The sequence below is a fragment of the Neopelma chrysocephalum genome, unplaced genomic scaffold (assembly GCF_003984885.1).
Source record: "Neopelma chrysocephalum unplaced genomic scaffold, ASM398488v2 Primary Assembly neopelma1_24, whole genome shotgun sequence".
In the NCBI taxonomy this organism is placed as follows: domain Eukaryota; kingdom Metazoa; phylum Chordata; class Aves; order Passeriformes; family Pipridae; genus Neopelma; species Neopelma chrysocephalum.
The window spans coordinates 23,640,050-23,654,337 of record NW_020897693.1 but is presented as its reverse complement, the minus strand read 5'-3'; the positions used below and the strand labels follow the sequence as shown (position 1 = coordinate 23,654,337).

The following is a 14,288-nucleotide window of genomic DNA, read 5'->3' as shown; positions in this document are numbered from 1 at the left end:
CGACTAGTTGAGCAAACTCATTCTGTTTGCTTCCTGAAGAGATTATGTAAGAAAATAGTATTTAATTTTTTTCTAGATTTCTGCCTTTGAAAAATTAATAAACTGTAGCAGTACAAATTATGACAAAACCCTGATGACATGTTAAAATGCAAGTTCAAAATTGTATGACCATATTATTCCATTTGCTGATGCCTCAAGATTTGGTGTTAGAATGTGTTCTGATGATTATTAGTGATGGCAACTATCCAAATGAATCCCCATTTTTATTACACTCAAAATCATCTTTAATATCTGAAATTAATTGCCTCTATTTTGCTTACCAATTTAGTTTAATTTTAAAAGGCAAAATATGTATAATCTCTTTAAAAGGGGCATTTATGAATAGGGTAGAATTTGATTTCTTCAATTAGATTTCAACAGTATGTTTGCTTGTTTGAAAGGAATGGAAGTGTTCTTTCTATTTCTGATCCCTTTCACACTATCATTGCGTATTACTGGACAAGAATTTCTGTAGGCATTTATTGATATTTACATTTACTGAAACCTGCATACATTTCAGTATGTCGGTTTTTATTTAAACTAGCAATACTGGAGACTATAGGAATGTATTTATGAAAAAAATCTATGACAAATTAGGGGTCCTGAAGGTGAGTCGTTCAAAGCGCTTACGTTTGAAACATATTTCTCTTCAATGACTTTGTTGGAAATGGGGCTTCCCACTTGATTACCCTACAGTAGATTTATTCTGTAAGAAACAGTGACAGGTTTGGCAAGATTTCAAAACAGCTGTTGGCTATTTTCAAATTTGCACCATTCATTGCAGTTTATTTTTTAAGACTGCTTTTTTCTTTTATAAATACTTTTACAAAATGTGGGGAGTGCCTTTGAGCAAGGAGTTCATATGCATTGGCACAGCAGTTCTTTGCAACACTTGGTTTGCTTTAAGTTTTCTATGCAGCCTCCTTGGACAATGGTTTCACTCAACAGCACTGTCAGTATGGGCAAAGTGACCTTAGTCGCTTCCCAGGTTATTGCTAGTAGTTAGCCACTTAAAGGTCATATTGTTTTAAGTTTCTGCAAAGTGAATTGAGTCCCAGATCTTTCCACCTTAACTTCGTCTTCCAAGGTCCTCTCACTGCTTTAATTGTTTCCTATGGCTTTAGTGGCTACACCCTTTTCCAGTATCCTTACCAACCCTTCCGCTCCTCTTTTACAGTTGAACTCCTCAGGACATGTAAATGTGAGGAAATACATGGGACAAGAAGCTTTATACAGATTTTCTAAACACAGCCCTGTCTAGTCAAAAGTAACAGATACTTGGCTGTAACAGATATTTGAGAACAAATCTTAAATGCACTTGTCCTCAAACAGGTTTACTCTTCCTTTTAAAGTCCCACTGGCCCATATGTTTTCAAAAAGACGAGATCCTCCTTGTTACACTGAGCCCCAGTGTGAACACCACTCCCTTAATTTTGCTACTACAAGCGGACAAAGAGAGCAAATATTTGCTTTATAACCCTACCAGAGAGCTGATTTGCTTTATAACCTGCCTGTTGCACCATCAGGTCACTTCTAAGTGACTTCATTGGTGCAACAGTTTTCACCGTGACCACCAAGGTATCTCTGATAGGAGCTAGCTTAGTGTCTAAAAATGTTTAAAGGACTCTATCCTCCACTAGATGTGCTATAGTTCTGTATGTGCTGCAGCTTTTAGAACTTCAGTTTAGGACAACAAGGCAAAATAGCAGCACACTCATAAGTGAATTGTCATTTTGGGAAAGGTATGCAAAAAGAATGCAAAACTTCTCCACCTAGGACTTAACATGTCTTTATTTTTTCCTTAAATATGACCTTTCTGCTTGCCAAGACAGATCTCTGATATATGCAACAGATGTTTGGATTTTGAAAAGCTCTACTAGGAGAATGAGGTGCAAATTTTGCTTTCCTTTGTGGGGAAAGCAAGAGAATAAATGAGGCTGCAGGCATAGGTGGGGAACAAAATGTGCCAGCAGACAGTAAAAAATGTTCAAGCAGTTCTGAAATGCAATGATTTAAAATATTGAATTGATGTGAAATTGAATGTAAAGGTTGTGTGGTAAAGGTCTACAATGAAGCAAAGCAGTATTTGTGGCTCTTGAGTGATGAGGCTGCAGGGCTTAGAGAGGTTTGAAGAAGAGTAGGAAGTAGCTTGGATGTGGGAGGCAGCAATAGCATTATGAGAAAAGAAAGGGCTGTGGTCAGGAAGAGCTGGGAGGAAGGCAGCCTTGAGCTGGTAGAAGGGTTTGCGAACCTTCAGCTATGTGACAGGAGGGTTGTGCAACTGTTAACTGCATGATGAAAGTGAGGACCCAGCTCTCATATGCCCAGATCTCCAGTTTAAATGAGACTTAGGACATGAAGTCACTACAAATCATCATCATGGCCAGGCTTCACGAACGAAGATTTGGGGAGGGCTCTACCCACATTTGCTACAGGCGCGCTGGTGGCTAAAGAGGCCAATGTGAGATAGACACGTCCAGTTGCAAACTACAAATAGAGACAAACTGTATAATGTTTGTATTTATTGTAGTCTGTCTTTCCCTGGCTGTGCATTTTACCTACCAACTTTTAGATTTGATTTCTGACCATTAAATTTCACTTAAGTCACTAGATATTTTTGAAGAACTAGGCTGCCACATGTTGGTGTAAAATAACCAGTGTATTACCAAGTCTTTTGTATAAGGACATGGTTACATTATCTTTGCCACTATATTTGTTAACAAAGCATTTGATCTAGTGATGATACTTCAATACTGCAACAAAATTACATTGCTTTCTACCACTGATTGTTCCAGCTGCACTGTGTTTATTCCCTTGTCTGCACATGGAACAGTGTGAGGAGTAGTGCCCATTTAAAAAAAATGTGGGTAGTGTGAGCAAAATTTGTGATAGTTTGATAATGATGTTTTATTGGCATTCATTAACATTCATGTACATTATGCTTTTGTAGATTTACCATTATCTATGAAGTGCAGCAATGATAATAAAACTTTTATACCATACTGCAGTATAATGCACAGGCAGGAGTATGTTTATTGGTTGAGAATATATGTCTCTTTTATAGAAGCCTGTATTCCCTTTGTTTGAAAATACTCCCTGCTTATTTAGGAAGCCCCATCTAATTGGTGTTTGTCTGACCTAAAAGTGCAGAAGTAAAAATACTTTCAAGTGCAAGTCTATTTTTCGTGCATGAATGTAAAAGTTATGCATAATGCATTTTTTAAGTTGAAAGAAATTGATTTGCTGCAACATTAAAAATATATTAAGCTCTTTGTTTTTTATACATCCACCTACCTTTCACAGAATATCTCTTTAACCTGGACTGGAAACTCATGCCCTTGTTTTTCTTCTATATTTTGTCTTTACTCACTGTTCATCGTTGATCTCTGTGTAGTAATCAAGTGGGAGAACAGTTATGTTTTTCTTATGTGTACAGCAAATAATCTGAACTTGTTTTGGATGCTATGTAGTATAATCTCTTGATTATTGTGATTCCAATATTGCATGCCCAAACCATGGAATGAGGTGCTTGACATCTTTTTAAACTACTGCTGTAAAGAGTTTCCATTGTGAGTGTTGCATTTATTCAATTTCAGAATTAAGTAAATTGATCATATCAAAAAGTTATTGTCATTATGAACCATGCATGTATTGGCCAGGATTTCAAAAAAAAGTCTGACAGAAGTTTAGCTTTTTGGTGAATGTGGATGGGAGAACACATTTCTGAAAGCTTTATATCTGGCAACATTCCAATTTCTTTGTCAGAGTGTAAGCAGGGAAACTTTAGAGTAGCCCACACAGAGTATATTATCAGAAAGGGGAAGGAGTCTAAGATGGATAGTGCTAAATATTTGAGGCTGTTTCTCCTGTCATGGAACTCTTCCTTTAAATAATCCAACAAAAGGCAGAGTCTCAGATTAGCTAGTTGTTCAGAGCTGTTCTTTCTTTATGACAAGTATAACTGCTAGTCTAGATATGTGTTTAAGGTTAGATATTTTAAATTCTTTTTTCTGAAGTAAAATTTAGGATGAAGATAAACAGGTACATTTCTCATGTGCTTTATTAAGTAGAAGGTAGAGGAATAATAATGAAACCATATGCAAGACTTCTGCTTTGAAAACATTTTCTGTTCACTCATCTTCTAACAAGTTCATTAAGTATATTTGAGCATTCCTCTTTGCTAACTGTTTGGTTCTGGTTTCCCTGCTTCCTAAGTTTTCTTCCAGTGGCTTCCTATCTCATTCTGCTCCAACTGTAACTCCACCTTGTTCTTCAGATATCAGGATAGGGACACCTGTGGCTAATCTTTAGCTATTAAATCCTACTGTTATTGCCTTGTGATAAGAAAGGGTTGTAAATATAATGCATTTATCTTAACTGTCAGTGCATTATACCTTGCTAGTTTCCTGGAATGTTGCCTACACAGCACCTTTCTTTCTTCATCACATTGAGTATCTTAATTCACCACCTTCAGTGTTCCAAAACCTTCATGTCATTTAGGTAGCATTTTGCCAATAACTACTTGGTGTTGCTCCTGCCTCATCTCTTAATCCACTTATTTAGCTTGTGTTATGGTATAGATACTTTTGATTTAGAACACTTACACACCTTTCATCGTAATCTTTTATAGCTACAAGTGTTCATCTGTGATGGGGTTCTTGTGTCTGAGTTTCTGAAAAACAAGGAGTGTATAATCCATGCCATTTTCTGAATTAGTATTTTATCTGTCAAATTCTAGATCATCATACAGGAGTTTACCAGAGAAAGATAAGAATATACCTGCATTCCTTTCTGTGGTATTTGCCGAGAAAAAAAAAATGTGGTTTTTTTATTCCTACTGTCCCTTGCCTTCCTAGTAGTACGCTATTTAATTCCCAGGACATATGTAGTGTAGCTTGTCCAATACTCATATAACACTGATTCATCCCTTGAGAAGTATTCAAGTTGCACTCTGCAAGGTTCCTGTAGAAAACACATTGTCATGTATATTAACAGTGCCATGGATGTAAAACAAGAGTTGACCTTAGGCTATCTCCTTGTAATTCATATGTCCAAGCATTTATAACTTCGTTGCTTGTAGTGTACACATTGTGTATGCATTTCTATATATATTTTGAAGAAAGAAAGAGTAAGTAATATCAGTTATATGCACCTGTAGTATCTCCAATCTCATTTCTGACTGAATCCTAACCCTTCACCACAACTTGAGCAGCCACAATACCCATATTGGTGAGTAATTCAAGAAAAACTTTTTCCCTGAAGTGCAATGCATATTGTTGCCACTTAGAACTTTTCCTCAGGTTTCTGTGTTATGTAACATTTTTCTTAATGATCTAGTTCGATGTGAGATTATAAGCATTCCATGTGAGATCATAAGCATTTATTTTTTTCCTATTTCTCATTTTTCCAAACAACACTAAATTTATTATTTTTGAAAAAAGTTTAAATTGGTAAGATGAATTAGGGTTCTGCTAGATTATGTCTTATTTCCTGGAACTGGTAGTATCTCAACCAGGATATTGGGGAAAGTATCTTTGCTCTAGATCCTGATGTTTTCTTTTCAGATAATGATCTTTTTTTCCCAAATGAGGTTTCCTTTTCCTTAGTTAGGAAATATATAGCAACTAGGTTATAACTGCATATATTTTAATTGAATATGTCTTCTAAAGGAGACATATTTTATTTAAGAATGACAGTTTCTTCTTAGTATATTAGAATTGATTGGAGATTTACTTGGACTCCCATGATAACAGTAATGTGGGTGTTTCACTTGAGAGTTCAAATCAGATGTTATTTTAATGCCGTAAGACCAGGGAAGGAAAGCAACGATTAACATAAGTATTTCCAGTGTATTTTTCTAATGGACTCTCTATCAGAACTAAATACTTAAATTGTTAATATATTGTTTAGTTGCATTGTTTTCTTGAAAATCAAATGCAAGTTAAAAAAAAAAAAATTCTGTTGACTGAGTTTTGAGTAAGAATTTCTTCATTTTACATGGGTCAGGTAAAAAGAAACAGGACAATTTAACTTGTGCCTCTGCTAGTGTCCTCCAGAGAGCATAAGGCATCACTGAATTTCCATGGTTCCTTCAATCTTTGGCTTCCTTGATGATATTTCTTAAAGAAAAAACAATTAGTGTGGTTTGAAAGGGTTCACCTCAGTTGTGTGGGATTTTGTTTTACTTAAGCTATGAAACAACCATCAAATAATAAAAATTTTAAATTCAGTCTTGACTCAGACTAGAAGGATATTGCTAAAGTAATTTTTATTGTCATCTTCTCTGTTTCAGATGACACAAGTTCAATCTATCAGTAAAAGACATTTGTTTACCAGATTCAGCAATTCTGAAAAGAACTTTTGCTGTAAATGAGTGTTTTATGCTTCTAAAACTATGAATCCTTTTGAGAATCTACCTGATTTGTTTCTTCCATACTATGAATCATATAGGAAAAAATGTATATAATAAAGAAGTAATCAGGTAGAAGATGTTGGAGATTATATATGTGGTATATTTAAATATTTAAAATAAAAATCTAATGTTGGTCTGGCATTAAAATTTTCTGGTTGGGCAGCATAATTTTTAACTGGGAATCTTGATAGCAGTGGCTAAAATCTCAAGACCTGGGTCAGTAGGAATCTGTATTGCATTCTGTCAAGTATCAGTCATGATACTTGCAGGCTCTCAGTTATAGCATACTCTGATCATATGATTTGTAGAACCTATAGGGTGCTTTTTCTTTGGTGAGAGTTTAAGAGCTTTGTTATTCTTAATATCCAAATCAGATAAGTAACACGTATTCTTTCAGAAATGTTAGTGAATTTAGCATGCAACATGTGTGCCGGATTGGTAATACATTGAGATAAAAGTGATCAACAAAGGAAGTTTAAAATGCCATGATAAAGCATCATTTATTTCAGAAATTAAGAGTCTGTGTCTTTGTCCTCTAGAGGTGTCTCAGAGAGTCAAATTGATGTCTTGCATGTACTGCTAACTGATTGTGTGGAAATTTTTTTAAGTTCACTTTTTCTTTATTCTTCTGTCTTTTTTACCCATCTTCCCCCATTGTAGCAAATTAGACGGCCGGATGAAAGCAAAGGAGTTGCTAGTAGAGTTGGATCCCTCAAAGTAAATATGTTTCTAACATTTATTTTGCAAGTTTTCTTCTATAGCTTACACTTTTCCTTTTGAAGGGGGAGGTGAGGGGAGGGAGGGAAAGGGCTTTTCCATTTCTCACCATCCCATCATTTTTATTTCAGTATTCTTATTGCTGTTGGGTCACATTTTGTTTGTTTCTGTGCTACACATAGAACAACCTACTGAAGGCAGGCTGCCAGTTAGGTAGCTTTGGATGTCACTACAAATAAGAGATAGTAACAACTTTCTTGAAGTGCCTGTAATTTGGTGCTCATGATTAAACCACTTCTCTGATCTGTGTTGTTTGTTGCCTGTTACGTGGAGAAGTGGCTTACTCATCTTCAAACTACCGCTTCCCATCTTCAAACATAATTAAACTTTTATAGTGTTGACACTTTTTGCATTTAATTCTGCAAAACACCATTACATGATAGTTGAATATTTCATATATATGTAGCCTTTAAATTAGAAAAAAATACCAGAGTAAATAAAGATGAAATGAGAGATTCACAAGAGTCTATGAATGGAGCCACTGTTTTGCTGATAATTAGTATCTTCTGCCTTTTGATGTTTGTATAAACATGCCCAAATATTTAGATTGCTTAACAGAACAGGCAGATATCTAAACCAGTACCCACCATGCGTAGTGTTACACCCTGATAAATGGTTTAGAACCAAGATGCTGATCATATACAGTCCAAGCCATTTTGTTTAGGTTCCTTTTCAAGAGTTGTCTGTATTTCAACTATCCAATTTTTCACTTTTCCCTACTTTAATTCCTTTTAGCACTTTCTCAAGCACTATTTTTTTCTTTCTTGTACATTCTCCTTGCCTTTTCTGCCTTCTTGTTTTTTTACCGCTGTTTTGGTTTTGGTTTTGTATATGAATGTATTGCCTTTGTTCCAGGACAAGCCATCCTCTCTGTTCTCTAACACTGTTCTACAGCTGCTCTTTGTGAAAATGTTATTTCACTGAGCACAAAGAAGGGGAGGGAAAAGGTTAATTATGTACCTTTTTCCAGTAATGCCACCACTTAATTGATCTCAACATAGAAAAAGAAGGCAGTTGCTACTTGTTTATACAAGTTCTAGCTAGAGGCATGTGTAGCATTCCTCACTGTCTGTGAGGCTTTACCTTTTCATCTTGTGATTTGGGAAGTGGTTTTAATTACAGTGTAGATGAGAAGAGCACTGTGTATGAATGAGGCACTGTTTCAGTGGGAGACATTCAGACCACTGAATTCACATAGAGGAAAATAAAAGACAGCACAGTTTCTATGCTGTTTTTGAAAATTGTGTATGTAACCTGCACGTTTTAAGGCTTGGGTCATCACATACAATTCTAGATTTGTAATGCATGTATATATGCAGAAGATGTAGCTTATTTATGTGGTGGATTTCACCTATTATTTTTATGGACACCCAATGATACCTAATTTTGGATGAATATTTCTGTATCTGATTGCCTAGGATTTAATTCTATGACCCAAAATACATGTTTAGACACAAAATCTTCCTTATAGAAAATGGGAAACCCTAGTTGAGGTTCCCAAACATGAAAATTCACCTCTAAAAATTATTCTTTATGGAAATAAATTCTAGACACAGCCTTACTAATAAACAAGCAAATAAATAAATACGTACATAATAAACAGTGTAGCAGAAATTCAGTAGCTTTAGAATGATAGTTCTCTTGATTTTTCAATATTTTTTCCTGTAGCCATGTTAAGCAAAGATGTCTTGCTTCCAGATTCCAAGTTTACTGAGCTTGTATGTCCATGTTGTTCAAAGCACTTTGATGTCTTGAAATGTTTTGGCAGAGGCAGTGAGAAATGCGTTAAGCTATGATTTATTAAAAACAAAATAAAACACGAAAAAAAGAACAAAATAAAAATGAAGAAAAAAAAAACAATTATGAGAACAGGTTGCTTTTTCAATTCATTTCCTGATGTTTACATGTAGCTCCGTCGAAAGCGGAAGGAGCTCAGAGATCACCTAGACGGCAATGTCAAAGGATGCTCTCTCCGAGTAAATGTACGATTTCACTCGGTCATCTGATTTTTTTAAAACTTCTGCTGGCTGGTAACACCAAATATGATTGGTTTGTCCTCTCATCCCCATCTTTTTCCTTTCTACCTCTCTTTCTCCCTTTGTGTTTTCTTTCTTTTCTAACTGGGGCTTCATTTTATTGTGTATGAGAAACCTGATCTAATTGACAGCTTGTTTAAAAGGATATCCTACTGCATTTTAATCATTGCTAATCAAACTGCCTGGCTTTACAGAAACTAAAAAAAAAATCCCTTTCCAAAATCAAAGTTGCATATCTAAAACTTCCAAAATCAAAGTTGCATATTTAAAAGTTTCCTGAATATTAAACTTAGCAGTAAATAGAACAGATGCCCTTAATTAAAAGGATAATTCTTCTGCCAGTGATTGATAGTCCTACCTGAACCAAAAACTGTGGCTAATATAAGGTAACCCAAAAGCATATAGGTTCACATGTACCTCTGTCTTTAGCTTCAGTCTTTTTGGGTTAGGTTAATATTTGGCTGAATGACAGCTGTGAATATTTCGTTGCTTGTTTTTTTTAGCAGACTAATGCATAAAATTCTGCAGCATATTTCCTATGCATTACATTTATTCCTTAATGAAAAAAAATGTGAAAAATAATTAGAATCTAGTGTATGTTATGACACCCTATAAAGTTGCACATTTTTCACAGAAATATTTAATAAAGCAAGTTAAAACCAGCATAACACTACAGACAGCAGTACCTCATGTTTAGTAGTTCAACTCATAAATTAAGATCAGCTTTTCAGCAATTCTGTGGAAGTGACTTTAAGCCACATAATTTTGTGTATAATGAAAATTAGGAAAAAATGACACTTAGCATAGTAGATGTGAAACTTAGTAACCCTTTATCCCTTTGCACATCCATTCACTGAAGGTTCTCTGAATAATTTCTTTGGATTCATGTCCTGTTTGTCTTCCATATACTATGATTGTTGTCATTCTCAGCACTATCATTCTAATGCATAATCCACTAAGGTTATACAGTGCAAGATAATTTTGGTAATTATAATGATTTGATAATTTTTACCCCTTTGGGTGCTTTTGCTTATCCAGCTATGTATCTGACATAAAGATGATTACTGCTTATTGTCAAATACAAGTTCTTGAGTTTATAATCTTTTGCAGGTCAAATACAAGAAAATTGAACTGCTAATATTTTGCAGTTTCTATAAAATAAATTTGATTAAAGGACAGTATCTTTTTCCTGGCAAATCTTTTAAGAATCCAGTTTTGAGGGGAATAAACTGTGCCATATTTCAGATTTGGTGGCAACTCATATTTATTAGTCACAATCAAGACAAAGCAAGTTCCTTTATTTTAAACTACTCATTCTTAAATTTGTGATTTAATGCTTAAGAATAAATATAAAACCAGGAAAAAAAATTGTGTCGTGAAATCTTGTACTACAAAAAAGATGTTCTAATCACACATTATTTCATTGATTGTCACATGGGGAAAGATTTCAGATTAAAAGCTGTGACTACATTAGCCATGACAACATGACTACATGAGTTGTCATGAAATTGTCCTGTTCCTCTGTGCCAATTTATCTACTATTTCGTGACCATACCCTACGTGATCTAAGTCAGTCAGTCAGTAAAGAATGTAAGTAATTAAACAAAGAAATGTTACACATATTCTGCATACGCCTTTAAGTTTCTTAAAACAAGCAGAGCACATTGCTAAAATTTACTGCTTTGTCACTGCTGCTCTGACTCATGCAGTAATAATGGATATTTTAGACAGGACAGCATTTTAAAAAACAATATACAAATTACTGATGAAAGGAAAGAAATATTGGACAGTTCTCAATAGGGGAGAATTGGAGAAAAAAAAATTAGGAATCTGTTAATAATTCATTGTTAAAATAATTTTCATCTTTTCCATATGCTTTTGGAAAGGGTTTTAGATGTAAGTTACTGATACTCCTACAACATGGCAAAACTATTGAATGGTGTGGGAGGGGAAGCATGTAGTATCTGATGACCAGCTCCGTAAGTGAAAATGAAATGCTATTGCACAGTTGTGTATTGCAAAATACCATTAAGGTGGAACCTTTGTTCCAGAATGAATTGCAAAGACATGCTTTCGGATTAAATTCAAAGGCTATTGGAAATATGTAGGAAACATTGGAATTCTGCAGAATATCCCTGATGCCACCAAAAGTTTAGAAAGCCTGCCAGATATTTGAAATAAAATTGCACTGAAAAAATGCATGAAAATTTGAGTTAATTAAGCAATTTTGGAGGTTGAGTAGTTTTCATTTTTGATATCTTTTAATATCAGCAGTAACACATAACCATTTACAAAAAATTAATCCTGGCCTAAGATTTGGGTTTGCATTTCTTCTTGAGAAATTCATTCATGTTGAAGTTATTTTCATTCCTTAATCCTCTGGCCCCTCCCAGAGACCAGTTTGACACTGAACTGTTGAGAAAAAATAGCGTTCTGTCACTTGGATATGTTAGCATTCCCCCACTGTTCAAATTAATGTAGCAAGTGTATTTGCTACTGACATGATCAACAGTGAAAGAGTTGACTGGTTTATATTTTAGAATTCATAATACCTGCTAAAACCGATAACCTTATGAAAGTGTGGAATTACTCTGAAATTCAGCAGAACAATAATGCTTCAGTCTGTGCTTTGGAGATTTTTTGGGTTGTTTTTTTTTTTTTTGTAATTGTGCAGGCTAAGAATTTTAAATGCAAGTTTAATTTCTGCAGAAAAATATTATGGAAAGCCCATCAGAAAAAAATTTAAATCTAAATATAGAAGTTCTACACAGTTCCCAAGTGATATGCCAAACAATTTTTTGTGGCTTTTAACCAGTATGGTTCCAAGTTAGAGATTCTGGATTGTTCAGGAAAAACATTCTCAGAATTCATAGCAGAGGCCAAATACTGTCAATAGATGATGTTAAATGAAACCAGGATAATAATTTCTCAGACAGGCATGTGTCTCTCAGAGTCTACAGTCTCCTGCATGCATTTTCTGTCTGACTTTAAGTACCCACCTTCTTTGACCATGATGAAGGATTACATTTACATGATTTTTGTTCTTGATCCTAATATTCCATTATTAAAGATCTGAGTCAAGCCAATAAGGCCTTCCAACTGACAACAAATTGCTCTTGCAGCATTGGAACCAGGTTCTCAGTTGATGTAAATAGGCATAGCTCTTCTTAAATCATTCTCATGGTGGGGAATTTCTTTGACTGATAATTTGGCCCTTAAATTGAATGTTCATGGGGGGAAAAGAGCACATTTTAGCACATTAGCTTCACCTAGCATAATATGTAGGGGTTGTCTGGTAGCATGCAAAATAAGGAGAGCTGCCCCCTCTGTCAAACTGGAAGAAACAATCACTTAAGTTCATATATGACAACAAATTTTAAGTAGAGTTGGTGATAGATTGCAGAAACATCCAAGGAGCTTGGAAAAGGACTGACATTTAATTTTAATAGCACAGAAGCTTACAAAATCTTGGAATTGGGCAGATGCTTAAAAATGGAGACTAGTTAGCAAGAAAGCAACACATAGAAATGATCACAAAATTGTAAGTCTGCAGCAGATTAAACAGTCACATTGTGTGATCCAGTTGAAGATAAAACACACAGCAATCCCCATGTGCAGGAGTGTGCTGTGAGCATAATCCTTTCCTCACGAACATTAGGTCATTTTGAGACTAGAACACTTCAGTATACCTTTGATTTCATCATTATGAGAAAATTAAATGAGTACATTGAGAGGCTATACATAAGAAAAAATGAATTTTGGAGTAAGATTAGGAGATTAAGGAAAATTGTGTGTGTGTATGTTTTTTAGCATAGGAAGAAATAAAATATACTGGTATCTTGCTGAAAGGAATATTACCATTGCTTCTATAGAATTAGAACTACAAAAAAGAAACTATAAAATTACTTGCAGTTATTAAATTCTAATTGGAATAAAAATGAAGTTAAATGGTTTCATTATTAATGAAAATATGGATAATTAGATTACGGGATACTTTGGCAAGGAAAGTAATAGTATTCTACTTGTAGTAGTTGTCTAAGAGAAGATTAAAGTACACAAGTCTCTACCATACCCCTTGTAAATTGCTGTGAGGAGTAGACAGGGTGAGATCTTTATGGAGTATAGTTCCAAACTTCCTCACCATTGTTGGTTTTGTTAATCTAGTTGCTCAGACTTTAAAAACTGATGCTGTGATGATTCTTGCTATTACTGCATACTTTGGATTCTCACCTGCAAAGCCCAAGCTAATGTTTTTTTCCATGCTGTTGAAAGACAAACCATGGGAACAATGGCTGGACATTATTTATGAGAATCTTAATTAGAAACTCATCCAAAAGTCTTAGGTGAATAGCCACACCCGTGTTCTGAGCAAAAGCACACCTGTCTTTCTTAGAAAGATTTCAAAGCAATGTTTCTAGGAACAGTTTTTGCTCTGTCAGAAGAGGCTCTCTCTTTTTTCTTTTTTTCTTTAATTATAAAATAGACTGTTTAAGAATAATAATTGATTTCTTAAAACTGTGGGGTTTGCTCTTGCTATTTGTCTGAAGGAATTTTCTGGTTTTGTCTTAATCCTTCTGCAAATCATTTCAACATAAAAAAAACATTTCATCAGTTTAAGAAAGTGCTGACGATGTGAATATTTAAGATGATGTGAAGTGATTCAAATTTTCTTGGTAGTGTTATCTGGAAGAGCAAATGAAATGCACAATGCAAGAAAGGAACAAAAATACTTTCAGAGTATTAAAAACTTTTCAAGGAGGAAAAATCAATTGTATAGAAACATATAATGGAGGCATAATTTAACACAGACCAATGTGACTGTAGAAGTGATATTTTATATTTCAATGAAAAAATATGGAATACACATTTGAGACTGAAGAATATTCTTCAAAGACTTCTTATGAATACCATGTTCTCTGCTCAGTCCATTATATCTAAGTCAGCAAGTGGTCACTAATAACTTATGTGGAAATTCTTGCTGTATTCATCTTTACCACAAATATATCTAAACTGCTGTACAGTTT

General features: G+C 34.6%; 1 protein-coding gene across 22 annotated transcripts in view; it reads left to right on the top strand.

Moving 5' to 3' along the window:
* GPHN (gephyrin) overlaps positions 1-14,288 on the top strand; it is a 297,276-nt gene that overhangs the window by 211,754 nt on the left and 71,234 nt on the right. For 11 of the 22 annotated variants that reach the window (XM_027708552.1, XM_027708654.1, XM_027708583.1 and 8 more), the window contains 2 exons: positions 7,112-7,168; positions 9,139-9,210. The exons of 4 other annotated variants lie outside the window; for them this stretch is intronic. In XM_027708552.1, coding sequence (XP_027564353.1) covers positions 7,112-7,168; positions 9,139-9,210 — 129 coding nt within the window. The remainder of the gene's footprint in view (positions 1-7,111; positions 7,169-9,138; positions 9,211-14,288) is intronic. 7 more of the 22 variants (XM_027708591.1, XM_027708570.1, XM_027708541.1 and 4 more) reach the window with 1 other exon arrangement.